Source organism: Motacilla alba, chromosome 22 (genome assembly GCF_015832195.1).
Source record: "Motacilla alba alba isolate MOTALB_02 chromosome 22, Motacilla_alba_V1.0_pri, whole genome shotgun sequence".
NCBI classification, from domain to species: Eukaryota; Metazoa; Chordata; class Aves; order Passeriformes; family Motacillidae; genus Motacilla; species Motacilla alba.
In genome coordinates this window covers 296,707-323,305 of record NC_052037.1, presented here as the reverse complement: position 1 = coordinate 323,305, position 26,599 = coordinate 296,707, and the positions used below count along the sequence as shown (strand labels likewise).

Genomic DNA, 26,599 nt, shown 5'->3' with positions numbered 1-26,599 from the left:
GGAATTCCTTCCCAATATCCCATCCATCCCTGCCCTCGGGCAGTGGGAGCCATTCCCTGGCTCCTGTCCCTCCATCCCTTGTCCCCAGTCCCTCTCCAGCTCTCCTGGCTCCCTTTAAGGCCCTGGAAGGGGCTCTGAGCTCTCCCTGGAGCCTTCTCCTCTCCAGGGGAACATTCCCGGGTCTGCCAGCCTGGCTGCAGAGCAGAGGGGCTCCAGCCCCGAGCAGCTCCATGACCTCCTCTGCAGCTCTTCCAGCAGCTCCGTGTCCTTCCAGGCTCCCCGACCTGGAGCCAGCGCCGCCGGTGGGGTCTCACCCGAGCGGGGCAAGGGGCAGTTCCGTGTGCGTGGAATGCCAGCAGTGATGATCCAGGTTACCAAAACACCTGGATCAGGACGGGGTTCACACGAGGCAGCTGTGTGGGATGACGAAAAAAAGAGTGAAACCTCTCAGCTGCAGACTCCATCCAGCCTGGGCTGTAATTTAAAACCATCCGGAGCCATCCCAGGTGAGACTCTCCGCTTTGCCCCGCTCCCGCTGGGTGAAGGGCTCCGCTCGGGATGCTCTGCCCCATTAAGCTGAGCTGTAACTAAGCCAGTCCAACCCCCATGCGGCCGTTTCCGTGCCAGTCTAAGTCTGCCTCGGTTTATTTTGGCTGAAGGCCGTTCCCAATCAAACCGCTGTCAGCGCCTGAGCTGTCCCGCTCTCACCAGCCGGGTTTAGCGGCAGGTCCTCATGCCTCAGGAGCTTCAAACCCAGCCTAAACCCCACCGCGAGGGTTCGGGGTGCACCCACAGCCCCAGCCGCCCCGACCGGACCGGGGTCAGCTGCATTCCCAGCGGGAAGCAGGTGCCACTCCCGTGTCACTGTCACCCTCGGGGGGCAGACACCCACCCGGGTCGGTGTGAGCCGAGCGTGGGGCTGGCACTCGTGGGGATGTGGAGTTTTCCAGAGCTGCTTGCTCCGGAGCAGGAATCCCCCGCGGGACCCGCGCCCGCGGGTGCCGATAAGGCTGAGCAAACCCGCACCCTCCGCTATGAATCGGGAGGAACCGGGGGGTGTTGTCGTTACCGGACACAGTTAAGGGTTGAGGAGGGGTGGTTTCATTTTGGGGGGTCCCTGCTCCGACCTGCGGGGCCGTGGGAGCCGGACGCGCAGCGGGGGCCCCGCAGCATCCCCGGCGCTGCGGCTGCGGGCGCGCTCCCACCGCGGGGATGCGGTGACGGGGGAGGACCCTGGGGGACGGGGGTGTCAGCGGGACCCCCTCCTCACCCCCGCGGGCCGGGGCGGCGCTGCCCGGGGGGCGCGGGCTGCGGATCCCCCTCCGCGCCCCGCGCCCGCCCCGCACCTCGGCAGCGCCGGGGGCGCCGGAACCGGCGGCCAAAGAAGGGAGCGGAGGCGGGGCCGGATCCAGGCCTTGTATGGCGCTTCCCCTCGGCCGCCCGCCCGCCGCCGCCCCGCGCTCCCCCCCCCGCTGCCGCCGCCGCCGCCGCCGCGCTCCCCCCGGGCCGCGCCGGGCCACGGGCGGGGCGGGCGGGGGATGCGCTGGGGAGGGGGGGCGGCGGGAGGGGCGCGGGGTGGGCTGAGAGACGGAGAGAGGGGGAAAAACAAGGAGAGTGTCCTGCAAAGGATGGGGGTGAAAAGGGCGCGAGGGAGGGGGGCTCTGCGCAGGATGGGGGGGGGCTCTAAGAAGGGCGGGGGGTTCTGCACAGCACGGGGGGCTCTGCACGGCACGGGGGTCCTGTGCAAGATGTGGGGGCTCTACGGAGGGTGGGGGCTCTGCACAGATGGGGGGCTCTGCACAGATGGGGGAACTTCCAGTGGCAGGGGGGTCGGTCGATGGAGGGGCAGCACTGCAGCGGGTGGGCTTGCCGTGCCTGGGGGGCTGCAGTGAATGAGCGGCCCTGGAGTGCGCGGGGGCCCTGAGGCGGATATGGGGGGGCCTTGAAGTGAATGTGGGGGGCTCTGAAGTGAATGGTGACCCTGAAGTTGATGGAACACACAGGCCCCTCCTCCCCCCGCGCTCACAAACAGCCCAAGTCGGGGCTCGCTGCCCCCCAGCCCCGGGAACGCTCCCCCCGCCCTGCGCACGGCAGCACCCCCCGCCCACCCCGCCCCCCGCCCCGAGCGGCTGCCGGCACCGCGCAGCGACGGTGCCCGGGCCTCGGTGCACCTCCACGGCCCCGGTGCGCCCGTGCCCGCGTCCCCGCAGCCGTTGCCCGGTCCCCTCCCGCCGCAGCCCTCCCGTAGCCCGGATTTCACTCCCATGGCAAAGCCGGCCCTGCAGGAATTGGGTAAGTGGAGCTATTGCAACACAGCATTTTTCCATACATTTGCTATATAACTCGGAGGGTTTTAAAGATAGCATCAGTTGGCACACTTAGCACGAAACCACCTAATTACTGACGCCTTGGAAGTGCCAAACTTTTAAAGGGGGGAGGTGAGGTTAAAATCACAGGCGACCAACAAGTGTTACCTGTTTTTAAAGTATTCCAAGCTCTGCTCTCCACGGGAGTCGGGACATGGGGAGGGGGCGGCTCGGGGCAGAGCCATCCCCTCTGTCACCACTGCCACCACACCGAGGGGCTGGAGGCTTCTGCAGCCCCCCCACTCTGACCCTCTCCTTCCCACCAAACTCCACTGCCTGGCGCTGTGGCTTTCCCTGCACAGCTCCCATCCCGCTCCTGCGCCAGCCCGGGCTGCGGGATGGGGTTTGTGGCCGGTCCTGGCCTCCACTGGAGGAAAAAAAACCTCCCGGTAAGAGCCTGGCTCTGAGCAGCCCCGGGGGCGGCCGCAGGGTCAGGCACGGCGGGGGCGGAGTGTCCCCGCGCCCCCGCTGCTTCCCGGGGGGATGATCCGGGCTGGAAGGGCCGGAGCCGCCGCCGCCCGCTCTGCGCAGGGGGATAGCCCCGCTCGGCGCGGGGGATGCAGCACGGAGGGAGAGACCCCCGGTCCGGTGCACTGCGCCCGGGGCGAGATGGTCGGTGTCCCGCGCAGGGTGCCCTGTGCCCAGGGCCCGGTGCAGAGTGCCCGGTGCACATGCCCGATGCGCGCCCGGTACCCCGTACTCGGTGACAAGTGCAGGATGCCCGGTGCCCTGCGCAGGGCTCCTGGAGCCCCCTGCCCGGTGCAGGGAGCCCGGCACCCCGAGCAGGATGCCCGGTGCTCGGTGCAGGAAGCCCGGTACCCCTTATCCGGCGCGGGATGCCCAGATCCCGGTCCCCGCTGCCCAGTGCAGGGTGCCCGGTACCGGGTACCCCTTCCCCGATGCAGCACGCCTGGTGCCCGGTCCCCTTTGCCCGGCGTCCGGCGCCCCGTTCCCCTTGCCCGACGCAGGGCGCCCCGTTGGCGGTCCCCCTAGGCCGGTATCCGGTGCCCGGTGCCCCTTGCCCGGTGCAGGGTCCCCGGTTCCCCCGGCCCGGTCCCCTGTCCCCGTCCCCGCGCGCGCCGGCCCCGCTTCCTGCTCTCCCCAACGTTCCATTGTGCGGAGCTTCCATTGTGACGTCTCGGCCTCGGCTCGGCTTTGTCTGTCCATATATGGGCAGCTACGTCACGGAGCGCTCCCGCATAAAGGCCCCGCGGAGTCCCCGGCGGAGCAGTCGGGCGGCAGAGAAGGAACCGGCGAGCGGAGCGGGGCCGAGCGCGGGGGAAGCGGGGCCGGGGCCGGGAGCCGGCGAGAGAGAGAGAGAGAGGAGGGGTTAAATCCTCCCCCCCCCACACCCCCCCAGCTTCTACAACCACATCTGCCAGCCAGATCGCCCCCTCCCCCTCGAGGAAACACCACCAAGGGACCCACGGAGGACCGCGCCCCCCCCGCGCCCCCTCCTCCGCGGCCACCCCCAGCCCCCCCCCCCCGCCTCCTCCTCCTCCCCCCCGCCGCCCCCGCCCCAACTTTTCTTCTTGCATGATTTCCCTCGCACGGATTTGCCACTCGGATGTTGTTTCCTCGGGAGCCGAGCTCGGAGCCACGTTGAGCCAGCCTTTTCCTCCAGTGCTATGACAGGCAAACTACTGGAGAAGCTGCCGGGGACCATGAACACTTTGATGAACCAATTGCCTGATAATCTGTACCCAGAGGAGATCCCCAACTCTTTGAATATTTTCTCCAGCACCAGCGACTCGGTGGCTCACTACAACCAGATGGCTGCAGGTAAAGCGGGAGGGAAGGAAAATGGGGAAAAGGCAGGAGCAGGGGGGGAGCCGGTGGGGCGAGGAGGAGGATGCTGTGGGTAGGGTGTCATGGAGCCTCGGAGGGAAGGGAAGAGCTGGGGCTGGGGAGCGTCCCCCCCCCGCACCCACCCACCCCTTTCCTCGCCGTGTCTCCGCGCGATCGCTGCAGGGCTCCGCCGAGCGCTGCCGCCGCCGAGCCGCCGCCGCAGGTACGGGGACGGCGGCCGGGCTCCGCGGGGAGGAGAACCCGGGTGGAAAAGCTGGAGGGACGAGGGGAAGGCCGGGCACCCTCGTGCCGCGCAGGGGCCGCCCGCCCGCGCCGGGATCCGCGCGGGTGCGGAGGCGCCGCGGACGCGCGTGGCCGTGGCAGCCGCCCCCCCGCACCCCGCAGCGGCGGCGGCGGCAGCGTGGGCTCCCCGGGACGCGGCGCCGACTTTCCCCGAGCGCGGGGCTGGGGGAAACGGAGCGGGGGGGGGGGGGAGGGGGGGACAGGAGAGAGGGAGGATCTGGGGGGCACAGGTGAGCGCCGAGGGCGGCGGGGGCGGGTGCTCCCCGCGTGTCCCCGCTCCCACGCGGAGCCCCGCCGGGCTAAACCCCCCCTCCCCATCCCCGTGTTTCTCCTCGCCGGGGCTCGGCGCAGGGAAGGCGGCGAGTTGCTAACGGCGTCGGCGGCCGCAGCCCCGGCTCCGCGGAGTGCCCAGCGCTGCCGGGGCTGGACGGGGAGGAAGCCTACCTGTAGCCGCAGGTACCTCCTTCCTCCGGCGGCGCGGCGGTGGGGTGTCCCCCCCACCCACCCACCCACCCCGGGCAGCTCCTCGCGGGGGCGGCGCGGGCGGCCCCGCATCGTCGGGACCCCCGGCAGGCAGCGCCGCATATGCGGGGTGGAAGCAGCGAGGGGAAGGGGGGGAGCGAGGCGAGGGGGAACTGGCGCATCCCCGCTCCCCGGAGCATTCCCCGGAGCATCTCCCGGTGCATCCCCGGGCCCTCCCGGCTTACCCTGCCCCGCTTCTCTCGCACTTTGCAGATAATGTTATGGACATTGGCTTAGCGAACGAAAAGGCCGGTCAGGAATTGTCCTCCTACTCGGGCACTTTTCAACCCGCCCCGGGCAACAAGACTGTCACCTATCTGGGGAAATTCGCTTTTGACTCGCCCTCCAACTGGTGCCAGGACAACATCATCAGCCTGATGAGCGCCGGCATCCTGGGGGTGCCGCCGTCCTCGGGCGCGCTCACCAGCACGCAGAGCTCGGCGGGCAGCATGGGGCCGCCGCAGGGCGAGGTGGACCAGATGTACCCCGCGCTGCCGCCCTACTCCTCCTGCAGTGACCTCTACCCAGAGCCTGTCTCTTTCCACGACCCCCAGAGCAACCCCGGCCTCACCTACTCCCCCCAGGATTACCAGGCGGCCAAGCCCGCCTTGGACAGCAACCTCTTCCCCATGATCCCAGACTATAACCTCTACCACCACCCCAACGACATGGGCACCATCACGGAGCACAAACCCTTCCAGAGCTTGGACCCCATCCGCGTCAACCCGCCCCCCATAACCCCGCTGGAGACCATCAAGGCCTTCAAGGACAAGCAGATCCACCCGGGTTTCGGGGGGCTGCCGCAGCCGCCCCTCACGCTCAAGCCCATCCGACCCCGCAAGTACCCCAACCGGCCCAGCAAGACGCCGCTGCACGAGCGGCCCCACGCCTGCCCGGCCGAGGGCTGCGACCGCCGCTTCTCCCGCTCCGACGAGCTCACCCGTCACCTCCGCATCCACACGGGCCACAAGCCCTTCCAGTGCCGCATCTGCATGCGGAGCTTCAGCCGCAGCGACCACCTCACCACCCACATCCGCACCCACACCGGCGAGAAGCCCTTCGCCTGCGAGTTCTGCGGCCGCAAGTTCGCCCGCTCCGACGAGCGCAAGCGGCACGCCAAGATCCACCTCAAGCAGAAGGAGAAGAAGGCCGAGAAGGGCTCGGGCGTGCAGCCCCCCGCCGCGCCCCCCGCCGCCACCGCCACCACCTCGCCCCCCGTCGCCCTCGCCCCCGCCGTCACCACGTGCGCTTGAGGGATTGTGGGGGGCGGCGCGGTGGCACCCCTTCTCCTCCCCTTGCCCTCGGCACCGCTCCGGGGAGAACCCCACGGTGTTCAGGATACCGGGGTTGTGCTGCGACGGGTCCGCTCTGCCCGCGCCCGGATTGACCGGGTCCAGGCCGCCCGCACCTGGATCCTGCCTGCACTTGGATCGGTGGGACCCGCGCTGCCCGCACCCGGATCGCCCGGACTCGCGCTGCCCGCGCTGGGATTGCTCGCAGCCCCCGGATCCCGGCTGCCCGCTCCTGCACCTTCCACATCCCGGCTGCTTCCGCCCGCACCGCCCGGGGCCGGGCCGCCCGCACTGCGCGGATCCCGGCCGCCCGCTCCCGCAACTCCCGGATCCCGGCCGCCCCCACCCGCACCGCCCGGGGCCGGGCCGCCCGCACCCTCCTCGCCCGGCTCTGCCGGATCCCCGCTCCCGCGCCCGGATTACTCGCACCGCCCGGATCCCGGCTGGATCGCCCCATCCCGGCTCTCCCGGCTCCGACTCTCCCGCACCCCGCGGCCCTCACCCGGCACCTCCCGGCCCCGTCCCGCCCGCGCCCAGCCGGCCCCGCTGCGGGCTGCCCGGGCGGCGGATCCCGGGAATAATCCCGGCTGACCTGGATGCCGGGGCTCGGTCCGACCCCCCGCCCTGCCGGGGCTGGCTGCTCCAGGATCGGCCCCCCCGGGCCCGTCCTGCCCGGCTCCCCCGGGGCTGGGCGCTCCAGGATCCGCGGGGGGACGGACGGACGGACGGATGGACGGACAGACGGATGAATGAATGGATGGATGGATGGACGGACGAACAGATGGACGGATGGACGGACGGACGGATGGACGGATGGATGGACGGATGGATGGATGGATGGACGGACAGACAGATGGATGGACGGATGGATGGACGGAGCTGATCTGGCTCCTCTCCTCGCTGGGCCTGGAGCCCCCGTTGCCCCCCCTGGCCCCGTGTCCCCCCCGTGTCCCCAAGCACCGGCTCCCCGTGTTGGAGGTAAGAGGGCTCAGCCCCCCGAGCCAGGCTGGGGGGGCGGGGGGCGGCTCTACGGGTCCCCCCAACTCCGGGGGGTGGCGGGGAGCAAAGTCCCGGCAGCAGCTTTTGGGTTTTCTTATTTTTGTTTTCTTTTCCTTTTTATTATTTTTTTCTTTGTTTTCAGCAGAAGGGAAATTCTTTACAGAAATACAGGGAAAAAAAACAAACAAAAAACAAGCACCCCAGTATTTTGCTGAATACTTTTTATAATGTGAGATATTTTTATTTTATTTTATTTGGTCACTTTAAAACAACCACCCAACTATGGAGGAGAAAAATCAATTAGTCCTCTATTTTATTATTTTTTTTTCTTTCTCCTTCTGGTATGTGCATGTCATTGCATGACTGCTCTGATTTTTTTCTTCTTTTGTTTTAATAAAACTGTGCTCAGACATTTAAGCTAAACTAAGCAAAAATAATAATGACTTAAAAAGAAAAAAAAATCTTTGTTGCCAAAAGGTCGTGCTATCCAGGTTTGATGTCTGCATGTGAAAAAAAAACACAAAAAAACACATTAAAAACGTACAAAAAATAAAGAGGAGAGGAAGAATGCAGTCTAATTTATGTGAACTGAAAGGAACAAAAAAAAAAAAAAAAACCACAATCAGGTTTAACCACACAAACCTAAGGGAATGATATTTTTTGAAAGACTTTTGTATAAAGTTGAGTACTTAGAGAAAAAAAAAAATCATACCAGATGTAATATATTTTGTGGATGTTTTTATTTCTTGGATTTATAGTACCTTATACTAAGGTTAAAAAAAAAATTATGCTTGATATTGTGAAAAGGTGATAATTTTCACACACATTTCATTTGCTCATTTGTCATGTTGTAATGCAAATATGATAGTTAATGCATACAGCATTTTTAAGGGAAAAAATCAGAAATATTGAACTGATGTATTGTTGTACCATTTGCACTGTGAGCAAATGCTAATGCAGTAAATATATTGTGTTTGCTGACAATCAAAATCTGTAGTAAATATCTTTATTTGCTTAAGTTGATCTATATTGGTTTGGAAAGTAAAAAACCCAAGGTTTTAATGTGTAAGGGGAGTGTAAAATGGTTGAAATGTGCAGGGAAGTGGGTGCTGTGTCTCTTTACGGGCGACTTTGAAACCTGTCTGTACAGAATTTTTTTTCCTAGTGCTGTATTTCCTTAAATATTATTTTTTATATGATTTTTTAAAAAACGTAACCCACTTTTTTTTCTCAGTCCCCCTCCCTCTGCTTCAGTTCTATCCACAGGACGGCACAGCGAGACCCTGCTGGGTGACCCCGGAGGTGACCGGCTCTGTCCTCGCGTCCCATCTTGCCCGGGATGGGGGGCAGCCAACTGGGATGGGGAAACCCAACTGGGATGGGAGGCACCTCACCGGGATGGCAGAACCCCACCGGGATGGGGGAACCCAACCGGGATGAGGGAAACCCAACCGGGATGGGAGGCACCCAACCGGGATGGGAGGCACCTCACCAGGATGGGGGAACCCAACCAGGAATGGGGGAACCCAACCGGGATGGGAGGCACCTCACCGGGATTGGGGAACCCAACCAGGATGGTGGAACCCAACTGGAATGGGGGCACCCCACCGGGATGGGGGAACCCAACCGGGATGGTGGAACCCAACCAGGATGGGGGAACCCAACTGGGATGGGGGCACCCCACCGGGATGGTGGAACCCAACCGGGATGGAGGAACCCAACCAGGATGGGGGAACCCAACTGGGATGGGGGCACCTCACCAGGATGGGGAACCCAACCGGGATGGGGGAACCCAACCAGGAATGGGGGAACCCAATTGGGATGGAGGCACCCAACCGGGATGGGAGGCACCTCACCAGGATGGGGGAACCCAACCAGGAATGGTGGAACCCCACCGGGATGGGGGCACCCCACCGGGATGGGGGAACCCAACCAGGATGGGGGCACCCCACTGGGATGGGGGGAACCCAACCAGCATGGGGGCACCCACCCTCTCCCCAAAACTCCGCCGTGTCCTTGCTTTGCCCTTGACCTCCCCTCCTGTTTTTCCCCGCTCGTGCCGCCGCCGCCTTGACCCCGTCACCATTTTGCCGGCGGCTTCCGTGGCTGCCGGGATAACTTTGGGCCACCAAAGAGGATCGCGCCGCTTCAGCCGGTAATGCCCCCGCGCCCTTCGCCCGCCAAATCGCCCCGGGGACAGCGCCTGCAGGGGATTTTTTTTCCCAGCCTGGATCGCTCAGGATAAAAATAAATCGCTGGGTTTCAGCGCTGGCGCTCGCACGGGCACGAGGAACGAGTGGGAGAAGGAGTTTGGAGGCGCTTGGATGTTTGGAGTGGTGGCGTGTGGTGGCTGGATCCTTCCCCAGGGATGGGATGGAGCCGGAATCTCAGAGTTGGGATCGTGCTGGAGGATCCCAGACCGGGCTCTGGGGGTCCCGTGGTGCTGTGGGTCCAGCTCTGCTGGACGTGACCGCTTGAGTATCCCACAAGCGTCCTCCTTCCCAGGGCCTTGCTGGCAGTGCTGGGGGCTGGCACTGGCACCGTGCTCTTTCCTGGTGTTCCCAGGGTATGAAAGCACTGGCAATCTTGTCAGGTTTCCGGCTTTTTGATTTGGATCTGCAGCTCGGCCTGGAAAAGCTGTTGCTCTGGCCATTCCAGGGCAGCTCTGCCCATCCCAGGGGGTTTGTTGAGCTCTCTGGCTTGGAAAGGCTTTAATTTTGGGGAAAATGCAGGCTCTGACAGTGACTCAGGGCACAGCTGGCTCAGACAGGGATGGCATCTCGTGGTGTTGAGGACTCGGCTTTGGTGCTGCACCAGGTCTCCGTGTGGATTCTCGGTGGTCGAGTGTTTGGTGGCCACGTGAGGCTGGACTGGGATGAGCTGGGACTGTCCTTCCCTGCGTGCTCTGGAGGTCCTGCGGCCGTCAGGGGCTGCGGGACGGTTTGGGAGCCGCCGGTGTCCCCGTGGTGTCCCCCATGAGTGGCTCAAGTGGGCAGGAACCAGAGCTGCCACACACAGGGAGAGCCACCACGGCCCCCAGCATGGCCTGAGGCTGCTGTGCAGTGCTGGTGCTGCTGGAGGTGCCCATCTCCACCGGGGGCTCACGCTGGAAAACGCTGGAGATCCCGGGAACGGGCACAGCAGAGGAGCTGCCCCAGTGAGGAGCCACCCAACACTGCACCAACGCTTCGGGCTCCTTCTGTGGGCGAGGAGGAGGGAAGGAGCCCACCGGGCCCCGGGGACCCTCTGTGCCAGCCAGGCCTGGGCATCCCGCTGGGCAGGGCGCCCCTGGCGCAGAGCAGGAAGGTGAGGAGCACCCTTGGGTGGCAAAGCACGGGGAGTGCGTGCAGCACCTTGCACGAAAAATGTTGGTTGCTACGGAAACACGGCACTTTCCATCCCCGTTCTGGGCTATCTGTGTTCTGGGGAGGAGGGAAGGGCTTCCAGTCACGTACCAGCTCCACAGAACTTGCTGCCTTTGCCTCCTCAACGGGAGCGGCAGGGTCCCAAGGAGGCCACCAACACCTCGCTGCTCCCTGCTGAGGGGCTCTGCAGGATGCGCTTGGATCCAAGAGCTCTCCACGGGATGGGATTTGCTGCTCAGGAGGAGCACCAAGAGCTGAGAGCCCGTCCCTGGGGCCAGGAGCGACGAGGACCCACAGCCAGAAGCTCCTGGTTTGCAGCTGGAGTACAGATGTTGGTGGGATCCTCCCCTGATCTTCTCACCTCTGGCTCAGCTTCTGCCGCGGCCTGGCAGGAGACATCACCCGCAGAAGGCCGGGATGGTTCTGGATCATCTGACCTCATCTCCCACGCCGTGGGACCGTGTGGATCCATCCCCATGCCCTCTGGAGGAAGGGGCAAGACTCATCCTCATGGGACAGGGACAAACAGCAGAGCTCCACAGAAGATGCTCCCCGAGTCCTGTGGCCAGCAGGATGACAGACCCAGGCTCGTCCCAGCGCTGTCTTGTCCCATCCCCTGCACCCCGAGGTGACAGCGAGGGGCACCACGCTGGGGACAGGCCCAGGAGCAACAACCTGGCCCAGCTGGCAGCAAAACCTTCCTGGCCCCAGCCTTCCTCTTCCTCTTCCTCCTCATCCTGCGCACACCTGGACGGGGACGTGGGGACCCTCCTGGCTGCCTCCCCTCGGGGTTTGCTCTGACACCCACCAGCACCCCACAACCCATCCCTTCCCCCCAGGCCACCTCCCCTCTCCACCCCCCCCGGCTCCTCCTCCCCATCCCGGCACAAAATGGGACAATGCTGGGGGTTGCCACCGTGGCACTGGTGGCCCCCCCGGCTCTGCCCCCCCTGCTCCTTTTGGGCTAATCCCTGTCCTCAGCGGTGTCGGTAACACCTTCCCAGTTTAGCATCATCCTCCCTGGCTGTAATTACCGCGCTGTTTACCTCCACCTGCTAATTGATAAAGCCACCCCTGGCGCCCGGCCCGGGCCGCCGCCCCGTGCGCTGGCATGTGGCTGCTGTCACCAGCGCGGTGGCACCCGGGCCGCTCCCACCCCCGGGATGGCACCCCGGGCCGCTGACAGGGGCTCCAAGGGCACCCCAGTCCTGGGGGGCTCCAAGGGCACCCCGACCCCGGGGGGCTCTGCAGCATCCCGGGCCCACGGATAGAGGCGGCTGATGGGTCAGTGCTGAGGACTCGGCGGGGTTTTGGTCACCGAAAGGACTTTGTTGTCCCTCCCACCCCTGTCCAGCCTCCTCAAGATGGCTTTGGGGGGTTTCTGCCCTAAACTGGGTGCTCCTGCTCTTGCAAAGGTGACACACGTCCCTTGGATTCCCCTGCCCGGGGCAGTCCTGCTCCTGCCCCTGCTCTCGCCCAGCCCGGGCTGTCCCTGCGCACCCCCTGCCCCTGCCCATCCCGGGAATCCCTTCCCGGTGCCCTCGCCCACCCCAGGGAATTACCCTGGCACCCCTCTCCGTGCCCTCATCCAGCTCAGGATGCTCCCAGGCAATTCCTGACCCTCGCCCGCCCCAGGAATGCTCCCGGGCATCCCCACCCTGTGCCACTGCCCCTCCGGGCTGCTCCTGGGCACTCCATGCTCCTGCCCTCGCCCACTTTTGGGATCTTCCTGGGCATTCCCTCCCTGTGCCCTTGCCCACCCCAGGGCTGATCCAGGCCATTCCTTGTCACCCACCCCGGGGCTGATCCAGGCCATTCCTTGTCACCCACCCCGGGGCTGATCCAGGCCATTCCTTGTCACCCACCCCGGTTCTGATCCAGGCCATTCCTTCTCCTTTCCCCGGGGCTGATCCAGGCCATTCCTTCTCTCCCACCCCGGGGCTGATCCTGGCCATTCCTTGTCACCCACCCTGGGCTGATCCAGGCCATTCCTTCTCCTTTCCCCGGGGCTGATCCTGGCCATTCCTTGTCACCCACCCTGGGCTGATCCAGGCCATTCCTTCTCTCCCACCCCGGGGCTGATCCAGGCCATTCCTTGTCACCCACCCCGGGGCTGATCCAGGCCATTCCTTGTCACCCACCCCGGGGCTGATCCAGGCCATTCCTTGTCACCCACCCCGGTTCTGATCCAGGCCGTTCCTTCTCCTGGCCCACCCGGGGACGCTCCCCAGCTCCCAGCGGTTTAACTCCACCCTCTCCCGCCCCGTTTCCAGCCCTTGCACCGATACCGGGCGAATTTCGGGGTCTGCTCCCCGCGCGCCTTGCCCGTGACGTCACGCTCCCCCGCCATGTGACGTCACGTCCCCGCCGCGTGGCGTCACCGCGGCGCGCGGCCCCGGGAGCGAGCGCCGCCGGAAGGGGCGGGGCCAAAAGCGGCGGCACTTCCGGGAGCGGCGCGGGGCGGAGGGGGGCCATGAGCTGGTGAGTGCGGGGGGACCCCGGGGCACCGGGAGCGGGGCAGGGAGCACCGGGCACCGGGAGCGGGGCAGGGAGCGGGAACCCCACAGGGCACCGGGAGCGGGGCAGGGAGCGGGAGCCGGGATCCCCGGGCACCGGGAGCGGGGCAGGGAGCGGGAGCCGGGATCCCCGGGCACCGGGAGCGGGGCAGGGAGCGGGAGCCGGGATCCCCGGGCACCGGGAGCAGGGAGCGGGAGCCCCCCGGGGCACCGGGAGCTGGCACGGCGCGGCAGCGGGAGCGCCGGTCACCGGGAGCGGGGCAAGGAACGGGAACCGGCACCAGCGGGACCGGCAGCGGGGCAGGGCGGGGGAACGGGAGCGCCGGCACCGGGACTGGGACACAGCGGAGGAACCGGGAGCCAGGGAACCGGGACCGGGAGCGGGGCAGGGCGGGGGAAGCAGAACCGCTGGCACCGGCCCGCCCGGTCCCGGCTCCTCACCTTGGGCGCTGGGGGTGAGGCGGAGCGGGAGACGGGCCCGGGGCGGCCCCGGTGCTGAGCGGCCTCGGCCCGGTGCGAGCCCCGGTGCAGGCCCCGGAGCGGAGCCGGTGGGTCCGCGGTGCTGGCCGCGCTTGGCCCCACTGCTGGGCCTGGAGGGGCCCTGGAGCAGGGCCGGTGCTGGCCCTGGAGCAGAGCCGGTGCTGGCCCTGGTGGGGTCCCCGGTGCTGGCCAGGTTTGTGCCGGTGTTCACCAGGTTTGCCCCAGTCCTGGCCAGGTTTGTCCCAGTGTTCACCAGGATTGTCCCAGTCCTGGCTGGGTTTGTCCTAGTACTGGCCCTGGAGGGGTCCCCGGTGCTGGCCAGGTTTGTCCCAGTGTTCATCAGGTTTGTCCCAGTGCTGGCCAGGTTTGTCCTGTTCATCAGTAGTGGCCCTGGTGGGATCCTCAGTGCTGACCAGGTTTGCCCCAATCCTGGCCAAGTTTGCCCCAGTCCTGGCCAGATTTGTCCTGGTGGGATCCCCAGTCCTGGCCAGATTTGTCCCAGTCCTGGCCAGATTTGTCCTGGTGGTGACCAGGTTTGCCTCAATCCTGGCCAAGTTTGCCCCAGTCCTGGCCAGGTTTGTCCCAGTGTTCACCAGGTTTGTCTCAGTCCTGGCCAGGTTTGTCCTGGCACTGGCCCTGGTGGGGTCCCCAGTCCTGGCCAGGCTTGTCCCTGCTGTCCCTGTGGTCCCCCCCACAGGTGTGCTCCCCTCACACCCCTCACCTGTGCCCCCCTCAGCACCCCCGATCCCTTCCCACCGCTCCCCCTGCCCCCGTACATGGAGGGTTTCCCAATGTCCCCATTGGCTCTGAAATGCTGAAAAAACCCCTTCAATCCATGAAAGTGAAGCTTTTTCCTTTAATAAAGAGGAAAGAAGAATTCCCATGTGTTGGAATCCCGCTGGTGAGGGCTCAGTTTGGACACGTTGGTGCTTATTTATTCGAATTGTATTAGGGATCAATAACACTAGGATTTAACCTGGGCTGCTGTGTGTGATTTCTCATCCCGGGTGGTTCTGGACATCCAGCGCTGTTGAGGCAGGCAGAGGATGGGATGGATCAAGAGCTGGAAGGGCTTTTCCTTGCCTGGCAGGTTGAGTTCCATGGTGGCAGTGGAAAGTTTTTTGGGCTGTGGAAGTTGTGGTTTGGAAATGTACTGCGAGAATGTAATGAGGCACGCACAGGTGCTGATTAAAACTGGGCACTTGGGCTAAAAATCCACATTTATCCACTGGAATCGCTCTGGACTCATCTCAGAACAGCAGCAATTGTGGACAGCGTTGGCTAACGAGGTTTTGGAGCCAACTTTTCCCAGGGAATCTGAGGGAAGGGACTCTGGAAGGGACCCTCTGGTCCAGGAGGAGCTTCAGAGCCGAAATGTGAGGAATAAATAATCCCTTCACGCGTTGGATGTGGAATAATTGGGGTGCAGGGTATCCACACTCCCACTTGCACTTCCTGGTGCCCATCCATCCCCAGGGACTGTCCCGTGTCACCACAACACGTGGCTTTTCCTGGGAGCCCTTTCTCTGGGAGATCTGGTGGTTTTGCCTCTTTTAGGGGAGGAACCTGACACTTTTCAGCTTCCTTTTTCTACCTCTGTTGAGGTGGGGATTGAAGGTACTTGAGATGATAGTTTAGACTCAGGTGTTTATTATTTCTTATCAGTTACAGTCTCACAGCAGTGAGTTTTGTAGTCTTTCATTAACAAGGCACAAAATGGTTAACTATCTCTTGGTACAAGGTCTTTTAAGGCTAAATTATCCAATTAAGAAATTACACCTAAATTATTTTAATTTTAACCCAATAACTGACCACTTGAAGTCCGCACTGCGGACTTTTCTGTTCAGTTACAAAATACCCCCAAACCCGTGAAGAAAAAGGTGAAGAAGGTAAAGAAGAACAAGCTGCCTCCACCCCAAAACCTCCATCTAGCTCCATATTTATTACTGTATTCTAAAACCCCAAACTCTCAGTTTTCCACCCTGTGATATCGCACACTTCTAACCAACCCCACACCCGCAATCCCAATGCTATCGATCCATTTTGGAAACCTTTCCACAGCCTCAGGTCAAATGCAGAGCTCTCCTGGGAGTCACAGTCTGTCTGTACAGAAAGTCTGAAATTCCCAGCATCCAGAACTCCAGTGATTGCCTGGCGGGTGGGGGGAGCTCCGGGAATTCTGAGTCTCTTTCTTCTCTGGCCGCGTCACCCTCCGGAGCACGGCTGACGCACGAGGGGCTCAGAGCCCGCGGGGTTCCAGGGCTGCGGCGGCCGCACAATTGCCCTCAGTCCAGCCCCGGGAGTGTGTGCCCTCAGTCCATCCCTGGGAGTGTGTGCCCTCAGTCCATCCCTGGGAGTGTGTGCCCTCAGTCCAGCCCCGGGAGTGTGTGCCCTCAGTCCATCCCTGGGAGTGTGTGCCCTCAGTCCATCCCTGGGAGTGTGTGCCCTCAGTCCATCCCTGCGTGTGTGCCCTCAGTCCAGCCCCGGGAGTGTGTGCCCTCAGTCCATCCCTGAGCGTGTGCCCTCAGTCCATCCCTGAGCGTGTGCCCTCAGTCCATCCCTGAGCGTGTGCCCTCAGTCCATCCCTGAGCGTGTGCCCTCAGTCCAGCCCTCCCTCAGTCCATCCCTGTGTGTGCCCTCAGTCCATCCCTGAGCCATCCCTGTGTGTGTGCCCTCAGTCCATCCCTGTGTGTGTGCCCTCAGTCCATCCCTGTGGTGTGCCCTCAGTCCATCCCTGTGTGTGTGCCCTCAGTCCATCCCTGTGGAGCCAGCCCTGGGAGTGTGTGCCCTCAGTCCATCCCTGAGTGTGTGTGCCCTCAGTCCATCCCTGTGTGTGCCCTCAGTCCATCCCTGTGTGTGTGCCCTCAGTCCATCCCTGCGTGTGTGCCCTCAGTCCATCCCTGGGAGTGTGTGCCCTCAGTCCATCCCTGGGAGTGTGTGCCCTCAGTCCATCCCTGGGAGTGTGTGCCCTCAGTCCATCCCTGTGTGTGTGCCCTCAGTCCATCCCTGTGTGTGTGCCCTCAGTCCATCCCTGTGTGTGTGCCCTCAGTCCATCCCTGTGTGTGTGCCCTCAGTCCATCCCTGTGTGTGCCCTCAGTCCATCCCTGTGTGTGTGCCCTCAGTCCATCCCTGGGAGTGTGTGCCCTCAGTCCATCCCTGAGCGTGTGCCCTCAGTCCATCCCTGAGCGTGTGCCCTCAGTCCATCCCTGTGTGTGCCCTCAGTCCATCCCTGGGAGTGTGTGCCCTCAGTCCAGCCCTGTGTGTGCTCTGTGTGTGTGCCCTCAGTCCATCCCCGGGAGTGTGTGCCCTGCGTGTGCCCTCAGCCCAGCCCCTCCTTCCCGGGGCTGTCCTCAGTCCAGCTGCTCCCTCCCAGCTGCCCCTTCCCGGGGTTGCCCTCCCAGCTGCCCCTTCCCGGGGCTCTCCTCCCGCCATCAATCGGGCCATTCACGGCTGCAGGGCCGGGCGTGACGTCCGTGGCAGCGCTGACACACGTGGGGTCGTGCCCCACTGCTGAAATGTCACAGCCAGGCACGTCCGGCCCTGGCATTGCTCTGGGGAGGGAGAGCTTTGTTCCAGCCCTGGCTGCTTTGGGAAGTGCTGGATTATGCATATATACACTTTGTGAACTTTCTATCAAGCTTTAAAAATGCTCTACAAATTCCTTTCCCTCAGGGAAGCAGGGACTTTGCTCAGCTTCCATGTGCGTCTCTCTGGCGTTTGCACCGTTAGTCCTGGTTGATCCCACTTTTTCCAGGGTTTAGATGCTGCAGCTGAGGAAGGGGATGGAGTTTTGTCCTCAGCTTTGTCTTGCAGAGCTGGAAGTGGCACAAGCTGCCACCATTTGGGCTCCTGGGCACTCATATCCTTAATTTTTTTGTAAGGGAAATCCCCAGAGATTGAAGGACTGTTGGCAGGTTGGTGCTTTGTTGTGTGGAGTTAATCCTGGGCCATGCCTCGTTCCTTGTGAGTTCTCTGTGCTGCATGAGGGCTGGGAATGCTCCCAGGAACACGGGGAACACTCAGGGATCACTCCCAGGAACACAGGGAACACTCTTGGAACATGGGGAATGCTCCCTGGAACACAGGGAATGCTCCCAGGAACACAGGGATCACTCCCAGGAACATGGGGATCACTTCCTGAAACACAGGGAATGCTCCTGGAACATGGGGATCACTCCCAAGAGCACAGGGAATGCTCCCAGGAACACAGGGGTCGCTCCCAGGAACACAGGGGTCGCTCCCAGGAACACAGGGATTGCTCCCTGGAACACAGGGGTCACTCCCAAGAGCACAGGGATGACCCTTGTACCAACCCAGGAAAGCTGTTCCAGAGGGCTCCTGCTGGTGACAGAGCCTGGATTAAGCCCTAAATTCCCAATTCCTGCACCCAGGCAGTGAGGCAGCTCTGCCTTTCTAGCCTTGCATGGACAGCTGAGATGTTTTTGGAATCTCAGCTGAGCTCCATGGCTTCCTTTAGGCATTAGGATCTCTTGGAGCAGCCTCATCCCCCTCCTCGTGTGCAATCCAGTGATTCCCTTGGCCATCACTCCTTCGAAAAATAAAGGGAGTGGAGTGCTGGATTTTACTGTGTCATCCCCTTACTGCCCCGAGTGCCCCATTCTTGACTTTATAAAGTGATTTTTAAGGTTCCTGAGGCTGCATCAAACCAAACCTCATAACCAGATCCCAAACATCCCCTGCTCCGGTTTCCCACTCCCCTCAGGTGAATTCCCACAGGGAAAAGGGGCCTCCACCCCGGAGGATGAGAGGCTGGGTGGGTTTGCACAGTCTCAAAAGCGGGGTTGTTGGTTATTCCTGGTGTTTTCCATGTTATGGATTTGCACAGGTTGTTGGTTATTCCTGGTGTTTTCTGGGTTCTGGATTTGCACAGGTTGTTGGTTATTCCCAATGTTTTCTGGGTTCTGGATTTGCACAGGCTGTTGGTTATTCCCAATGTTTTCCATGTTATGCATTTGCACAGGTTGTTGGTCATTCCCAGTGTTTTCCATGTCATGGATTTGCACAGGTTGTTGGTCATTCCCAATGTTTTCCATGTTATGGATTTGCACAGATTGTTGGTCATTCCTGGTGTTTTCTGGGTTATGGATTTGCACAGGTTGTTGGTTATTCCCAATGTTTTCTGGGTTATGGATTTGCACAGGTTGTTGGTCATTCCTGGTGTTTTCTGGGTTATGGATTTGCACAGGTTGTTGGTCATTCCTGGTGTTTTCTGGGTTATGGATTTGCACAGGTTGTTGGTTATTCCTGGTGTTTTCCATGTCATGGATTTGCACAGGTTGTTGGTCATTCCTGGTGTTTTCTGGGTTATGGATTTGCACAGGTTGTTGGTTATTCCCGGTGTTTTCCATGTTTTGGATTTGCCCAGGTTGTTGGTTATTCCCGGTGTTTTCCATGTTTTGGATTTGCCCAGGTTGTTGGTTATTCCTGGTGCTTTCCATGTTATGGATTTGCACAGATTGTTGGTCATTCCTGGTGTTTTCTGGGTTATGGATTTGCACAGGTTGTTGGTTATTCCCAATGTTTTCTGGGTTATGGATTTGCACAGGTTGTTGGTTATTCCCGGTGTTTTCCATGTTTTGGATTTGCACAGGTTGTTGGTCATTCCTGGTGTTTTCCATGTTTTGGATTTGCCCAGGTTGTTGGTTATTCCTGGTGCTTTCCATGTTATGGATTTGCACAGGTTGTTGGTCATTCCTGGTGTTTTCTGGGTTATGGATTTGCACAGGTTGTTGGTTATTCCCGGTGTTTTCCATGTTTTGGATTTGCACAGGTTGTTGGTTATTCCTGGTGCTTTCCATGTTATGGATTTGCACAGGTTGTTGGTCATTCCTGGTGTTTTCTGGGTTATGGATTTGCACAGGTTGTTGGTTATTCCCAATGTTTTCTGGGTTATGGATTTGCACAGGTTGTTGGTTATTCCCAGTGTTTTCCATGTTTTGGATTTGCCCAGGTTGTTGGTCATTCCTGGTGTTTTCCATGTTTTGGATTTGCCCAGGTTGTTGGTTATTCCTGGTGCTTTCCATGTTATGGATTTGCACAGGTTGTTGGTCATTCCTGGTGTTTTCTGGGTTATGGATTTGCACAGGTTGTTGGTTATTCCCAATGTTTTCTGGGTTATGGATTTGCACAGGTTGTTGGTTATTCCCAATGTTTTCCATGTTATGGATTTGCACAGGTTGTTGGTCATTCCCAATGTTTTCCATGTTATGGATTTGCCCAGGTTGTTGGTTATTCCCAGTGTTTTCCATGTTTGGGAGCCGTGTCCGCGCTGGGCGGGTGCAATGCAAACCCATCCCTGGGCTGTTTTCTTCCCCTGAATCAATGTTGTGTTTTTTGGAGCCGGCGTGGCCGATGGCAGCGCTCCCCCTTCCCTGCAGGTTTCAGTGATACTGGCATCGGGAGATGAGCATGGGATAAAATTACCTGGGATGAAGCAAGTGGATACCAGAGCGGTGAGCGAGGCTCCCAAACACCTCCCTGTTACCTGTGCAAGGTTCTTTGCACATCCCAGAGTTTTTATCGTGGTGAAACTGGAGCGCCAGCCGGGCATTTCCCGGGGTGGAGCAGCGGGAAGAGCCACCTGCCGCCTCCCGTGCCACCATCACGGGCCTCGCAGTGGTTATTCCTTAATTGTTCATTTTTCCACCTGTTTTGTCCAGGTAGCTCCAACCCAGTGCTCTGGTTGAGCCACAACCGTGTTTCACAACCGTGCTTAAAATGGATATTTTTGTAGCATAGTCAGGGCCTAAAACAGCCCTGCAAAATTCTGCTCGCCCACGCGCCTTGCGTGAGTAATTTTCTTTTGATGGGTGAGTAAAATATCATTATTTTTTTCATGCTCCTCTTGGAATGGGTGGGAGAGAGGATTCTGACATTATTTTTGATTTGCTTAACACTGACACCGCGCCTGGCTCTGTGCAGGATGCAGAGGGACCCGCTCCCAGGAGCTCATCTGCCAAACTTCAGGAAGGTGCCTCGTTTTCCCTGTCCTGACCTAAAATCCAGAAAATCGATGTTTACACCTCTTTTTTTTGCCTCTTTTTACACCTCTCTTTCCCTTCTCCCCCGCTGCAGCGGCTCGCCCTGACATCCCTGCGTGGCTTCAAGCCTCCGAGTTCCCGGGGATGGGGCTGAAATCCAGGTGGGAGCGCTCACCTGCGGCCCGGGCGCGTTCACCCCGAGGGATCCCATCCCCACATCCCCACATCCCCACATCCCCACATCCCTGCCGTGCCCGCCCCGTGACCTCCCCTCTCATCTCCTCGAGGAGAGCACCCAAACGGGGATTTGGCGCAGAGTCTCCCTCGACAGAAGCTGTTTGTGATCCGTTGGAATAATTTTTTTCCTTTTTTTTTTTTTTAATCTTTTTTTTTTTTTTTTTTGCCTCGGCGCTGTGTTTGGAGCGGTTGCCATGAGTTCCTGGGAGGGGGGAGCGGGGTGGGACGGTGCCTGCGGTTTCCATGGACACGCCGGGAGCACAGCGAGGAGGCACCCGGGAGATCCACGCCTAACCTGAGCCTGCCCTCCCGGCTCACCTGGGCACGGCTGGCATCCCCCCCTGGCCGGGGAGTTGCACCTTTGGGTGTTTTTAGGGAGCCAAATCCAGGTTTCCAGGATTTTGGCGTGCGGTGTTCCCTCTCCTTGTGCAGGCTGGCGTGAGGCTTGGCAACGCTGCTCAGGAAAGGTCTCTCGGCTTCCTTTGAACTTCCTGGCTTTTCCCTGTCATGGAAAAGTCCTTCCCTAACACCTCCATCCCTCAGGGAAGCTTCGCCCAAGTGGAGAGGGAGGAGAAGCTCAACCAAGTTCACTCCGTAGCAGAGTGGGAAAGTGAAGGTTCTCATCCTTCCTGGAGCGCTCGCGACCTTCCTGTTGGAAGTGTTTGCAGGAACACTTTGATCCCTCTGGGATAGCAGCTGATCCCAGACCAGGCAGCTTTTCTGCATGCAGCCAAATCCATTCCCAACCCAGCGGCTTCCAAAGGGAAAGGCTCAGGGAGGGACCCACTTTCTGTGAGAGCTTTGGGATGATTTTTGTCCGCGCAGAGGATCAGGTGTACAGGGATGGCTTTGTAGAATCCCTCATCGTCCCACGTGCCAAAATCCTTGGGAAAACCAGGCTCGGAGGGTCGGGGTCACCCTGGCAGCGCGGGAGGCTGGGTGTCATCCTCCCGCCTGCAGGCACAGAGAGGTTTCTTTCCGGTGAAGGAATTGAGATTTTTGGTGGAAATTCAAAGAGTGAGAAGCTCTGGCGGGCATCCAGGCTATGCTGGCGCTTGGGGTTTCAATGAGAGAGAGAGAGAAAGGAAAAAAACCCTGAAACTTTCCACGGGAAGCGGGCACTTCCCACAAAACATGGATTTAGTCGGGGCTCTGGCAGTGGTACCAGTAAAAACCAGTTTTGGCCACCAGTTCGTACCAAAGCGGGACCTGGGGGTCCCCTGCAAATGCCACTCGTGCCCACCTGGGGCAGGAATATTGAATTCAGAGGCTCAGTGTCACTTTTCCCAAATTAATTACCATCCAAAGCGCCCCAGCCTCTGCTGTCCCCATCCCTGCCTGTCCATCCGTCTGTCCATCCCTCTCTCCCTGCCCAATGCCTGCCCGGCAGCTCAGCATCCCCAGGGAGAGCATTTCATCAACTGTGGGTGAAAATATTTGGTGTTTATCGCTTGCTTATCTGCCAAGGGTCTTCTGGGGCCTGATTAGGGGTGGCAAAGCCGCGTTGAGCTGGAATGAGCTGGGAAAAAGCATCGCATCCCACAGGGAATTCATCCCCTGGGCACGCTCCGAGCTCCATGCCAGCTCCCCACGGCCAGGGGTGATGCCAAGGTTTGATGTCCACCCTGGGAAAGGACCGTTCCTCCCTAATTCAGCGAGGATTGAGCGATTCCTGCTGGCAATTCCTGCCTTCCAGGGGGCTGCTGGGGAGGGGGAGCTCCATGTTTTAAGCTGCAGCTCCCCACAGACCTCATGGAGCTGTATCCCCCCCCTGCCCGGGAGGTTTGTTTCCAACTCTCCTGTGCATCCAGAGGAGAATTAACTGCTTTGGTGTGTGTGGCCCTGCTTTTTCACATGGAAAAGCCAAGTAAATAGATGAGATTGCTGGGGAAACTTCAGAGAAAATCAGCCACAGCTTCTCCCACCTTCCCCTCCCTGGGGTTCCTGAGCATCCCCGAGTAGAGCTCGCAGGATTCTCTCCACCCACACTTTTTTTTCCTTACTTTAAGCTCTTCCCACCCTCTCTCCCTGCAGTGTTTCACCCTCCCCGCTGAACCCTGCTGCTCTCCCCAGCTCCAGGTGCCCTGGCAGGGAGGGGGCTGCGAGGGGCCGGGTGCTCCCCCAGCCCCGCGGGCTGGGAACGCTCTGGCTGTGACTCAGCGCGCTCGGCTCTTCAGGAACGGGATTTCAAGGGATTTCACACCCCAAACACAACCCCAGCTTTCTCTCGCTCAGCAGAAACGAGACATCAGGAAAAAAAAAGCAAAAAAAAAAAAAGCAGCACCGATTCTGGTTTTTCTTTGGTGTTTATAGAGCCAGGCTCAGTTTGAAGGTACCAGGGAGATCCGTGGAATTCATGGCAGTGATGGATATGGATCCACCTCCCCCCAGTTTATCTGAGTTATCCCCATCATGCATTTTCTAACCAGCAAAAAAAAAAAAAAAACCTCTGAATTTTGAAGCAAATGGTTGTGATGTTGCTGTCTCAGCTGCACTTTGTCCCCCCACAATTTTGCAGGCAGGGACACAACTCCCAGAGGGACAAAACTTCGGTGCCAGCAGCAGTTTGGAGGCGTGGGGTGAATCCATTTGGTTTAAAAGCTCCAATAAAATCCATACCTTTCATCTTTTTTTTTTCCTTCCTTCTTTCTTTCCTGCTCATCCATCTTCCCCCCCACCCTCCCAGAGAATCATATTAAAAGGCAGTGATTTAAAAACCAGGAAAATTATGTAAAATTGTAAAAGAGAACAAAACCCTCCAATAATTGAGGAACAGACCTGACTTGCACAGGGTTATTTTTTTAGAGGTTTTACTGAGACAGACATAATTACCAAGTGGCATCACGATGCTGATAGAGATATTTACTGCTGCACGGGAGGTTTGCAGGGCTCCACTGACTTCCCTTTGTTTCTGGGAGAAGGAAAGGGATTTTTGGGGTTCCGTGGTGGGGGGAGGATGGGGAATGGGATGGAGCAGGACTCCCTGTGCTCCCTCTGCCTTCCCTTCCCAGCTCTGATCCCCAACCCATGGCTTTTCCTACCCCACATCCCTCTTGGTACCACATTCCCTGGATTGAACCGTTTTTCCAGAACCATTTCTCCAGTGAACACCACTTTGGGATGCTCTCTGTGCCCTGTTGTGCACAGCTAATTCTTTAATCACCTTTTTAATTGTCCTTTCCCACTAGGAACCAACCTGGCTCCAGCTCCTTCTTGTTCCCGCCCTGCCAGAGAGTGGCAAACTGGTTTGAAGTGGGATAACACTCCCCTGAGTAAAATCCTCTTTTTTTTTTTGTCCTTTCACCACCAAGTTGGTGCCATTGCTTCCAAAAACATCAAGTGACAGCACCTGGCTGTGGATGGCAGGCGGGAGGTGCCTCATTTTGGTTTATATTTGACCCACAGAGGAAAACACAAAGGGAAAAAAAAAAATCCATATATTTTTGTTTTCTTCCTGTAAAGCACCACACCCCCGGTCATTGACAGGGAAATTATACAGCAGAGTGGTGTTTGTTTATAAAAGAAGGGTGATTCACACTGCCACAGGAGCTGGAAAGGGTTAAACCCAAAATTACACCAGAACCATAAACAGGAAGTTCTCCCGAAAAAAAAAACTTAAATTTAAACCTGGTGACTCAGGTTGGCTCCAGAGCTGCTCAGGGAGGGTCACGGGGGGTGCAGCCCTGGATTATTCCCGGTGGGTAATTACAGCCTTGGTTTGAAAACAACGGGAAAAGTGGGAACAGCAAGGTTGGGAGTTTGGATAATCGGGGTTTTCTGCTTCGTCCCGCCCCTTCTTCCATTGCAGATTCCCTCTCCTGTTGCACACAGTTGGGTTTCACAGCAGGTTACACTGGTAAAAATATTTCCTGGGGGTCCAGCTGTTGGGTGGAGCAGTACTGGGGACTGGGAGCTGGTGGGAAGCAAATGGAAAACCAGCAAGTGGAAAAGCAGCCAGGCTGGGAGGCAGCAACACAGTCCCAAAAGCCATGTTTCATCTCAAGTTTTGTGTAGCAGTGTGAGAATTTGGGCTGGTCCAGTCCAAATTCTCAGGAGGGGACTCAGACACTTTCCCAGAAGCTCCTGGTGCAGATTTGGGATGGGAAGTTGGAAGATTCCATTGGAATGGAATGGGATGAAGCTGAGCTGTAGGTGAAACGTCTTTGGCAAAAAAAAAAAAAACACTTTAATGTCATTATGACCTCAATTTTTTCTATTTATTTAAAGCATCACAACCCAGAAAACATTGGGAGATTTTGGCTGAGATGCTTTAACCAAGCAGCACCTCTTTAACTTAATTAAATCCATTGACAACAGCAGTTGAATTCCTGGATTTTCATTATACTGATAGGTGACAGAAATCCAATTATTTTCAGGCTGCCTGCGTGGCTGCTCCCAGCTGACCCAGCCACCCTTACATATGTTGTGTAATTTATTTAGAGTACTCTTCTCATTCAGGTAACCCAGATTTTCCTGGGAATTAGGGATTTTAAGAATGAAAGCTGTGCTGGCAGGTGAGCCTCTCCTCCAGCTGTTGGAGCAGAGGAATCCTTTGAAGCAGCTCTCAGCTCCAGACACCGGCTTGTTACTTTTTTTAATATCCTCTTTCTAAATATTTACAGGCTTTCTTTGGGGATTTTTTTTAGTATTATTTTATCCTCCCCGGCAGGTTTGGTTTGAAGCAGAGTGGGTTCTTCAGCTGCTTGTGGAGCATCCTTGCCTTGCTTTGGGGTGGAGGGAGGTTGTGTGGGGCTGACCTCAGCAGTGGCTCTGGGGGAGTCAAAGGGATCCACAGGGACCATCCAGCCCAGCTCCTGGCCCTGCACAGGCACCCCAAAATCCCACCCTGTGCATCCCTGGGAGCGTTGTCCAAACGCTCCTGGAGCTCTGGCAGCCTCGGGGCCGTGCCCGTTCCCTGGAGAGCTGTCCCGGTGCTTATTCCAGCCTTTGGGGGAAGAATCTTTCCCTAAAATCCAGCCTGACTGTCCCTTGGCGCGGCTCCAGCCGTTCCCTGCGTCCCGTCTCTGTCACAGAGCGGAGATCAGAGAGCTGCCCCTCTGGAATGCTCAGAGGTCTCCCCACGGTCTCTCCCACCCTTCCCCTCTCCAGGGGGTGCACAGTGCCTGGAATGAGGGGCTGCCACCCCGGGACACCCCCCGCTGCCCCCCAAACCCACCCCCAGCACCGTGCCCAGCATCAGCGCTGCTCACACATTCCCTTCTCCTCTCTCTTTTCCAGGATCCCGTTCAAGATCGGGCAGCCCAAGAAACAGATTGTACCCAAGACAGTGAGTAAACCAGTTCCCCCTTTTTAGCTCCAGCCTTGGATCATGTGGCTGATGAGTCAAGCCAGCACTTTGACTCGTCCCATTTTGCAGCGTGTGGGAGGGAGCTGGAGCAGCAGAACCTGTTGCCGCGTGTGACCAGCGCTCGGCTCCTCGTGCGAGGAGCGAGGGGGAGCCCCATGCAGGCAGAATATTTTGGTTTGGGATCTGTTGAAATTATAATTTTTTAAATTTTTTTTTTTTGGGAGGGGTGTGTGTGTGTGTGTGCGGGGTAGGGGAGAAGAGCTCTCTTGGTCTGGCACAGTTTTCCTCGGAGATGGCTGAACGGGTTTGCTTCCTTCCTTCCTTCCTTCCTTCTTTCAGCAATGGCTTGTTTGTTCATCCTTTCGGAGCAGATGGAGGAGGAGGAGTGGTTCAGATCGCTGAATATAACTGTTTCCAAAGAA

General features: G+C 59.3%; 2 protein-coding genes across 5 annotated transcripts in view; both read left to right on the top strand.

The window, feature by feature from the left end:
* Window positions 1–1,996: 1,996 nt before the first annotated feature.
* On the top strand, window positions 1,997–8,490 carry EGR3 (early growth response 3). Of its 3 annotated transcripts, XM_038160512.1 has the most exons (3): window positions 1,997–2,292; window positions 3,991–4,148; window positions 5,193–8,490. In XM_038160512.1, exons 2-3 carry the CDS (start codon window positions 3,995–3,997, stop codon window positions 6,230–6,232), a joined length of 1,194 nt encoding a protein of 397 aa, XP_038016440.1. In that variant the 5' UTR covers window positions 1,997–2,292; window positions 3,991–3,994; the 3' UTR covers window positions 6,233–8,490. The 3 variants fall into 3 exon arrangements, with proteins under 3 accessions (XP_038016440.1, XP_038016439.1, XP_038016441.1); XM_038160511.1 differs by lacking the exons at window positions 1,997–2,292; window positions 3,991–4,148 and adding an exon at window positions 4,193–4,377; XM_038160513.1 differs by lacking the exons at window positions 1,997–2,292; window positions 3,991–4,148 and adding an exon at window positions 4,679–4,913.
* Window positions 8,491–13,063: 4,573 nt separating this feature from the next.
* The window catches only part of BIN3 (bridging integrator 3), a 46,225-nt gene continuing 32,689 nt past the window's right edge, over window positions 13,064–26,599 (top strand). Inside the window, exons 1-2 of one of the 2 annotated variants that reach the window (XM_038160285.1) lie at window positions 13,064–13,116; window positions 26,108–26,156. In XM_038160285.1, coding sequence (XP_038016213.1) covers window positions 13,109–13,116; window positions 26,108–26,156 — 57 coding nt within the window. In that variant the 5' untranslated portion in view covers window positions 13,064–13,108. Of the gene's footprint in view, window positions 13,117–20,440; window positions 20,462–26,107; window positions 26,157–26,599 lie in introns of those variants that run through there. The other variant, XM_038160286.1, reaches the window with a different exon arrangement.

What these genes read in the sequence shown, in the direction of transcription:
- EGR3 (XM_038160512.1), top strand. Translation starts at nt 3,995, where the DNA reads ATGACAGGCAAACTACTGGAGAAGCTGCCGGGGACCATGAACACTTTG. An exon ending in CTACAACCAGATGGCTGCAG is followed by an intron (nt 4,149 to 5,192) that starts GTAAAGCGGGAG and finishes CGCACTTTGCAG; the next exon opens with ATAATGTTATGGACATTGGC.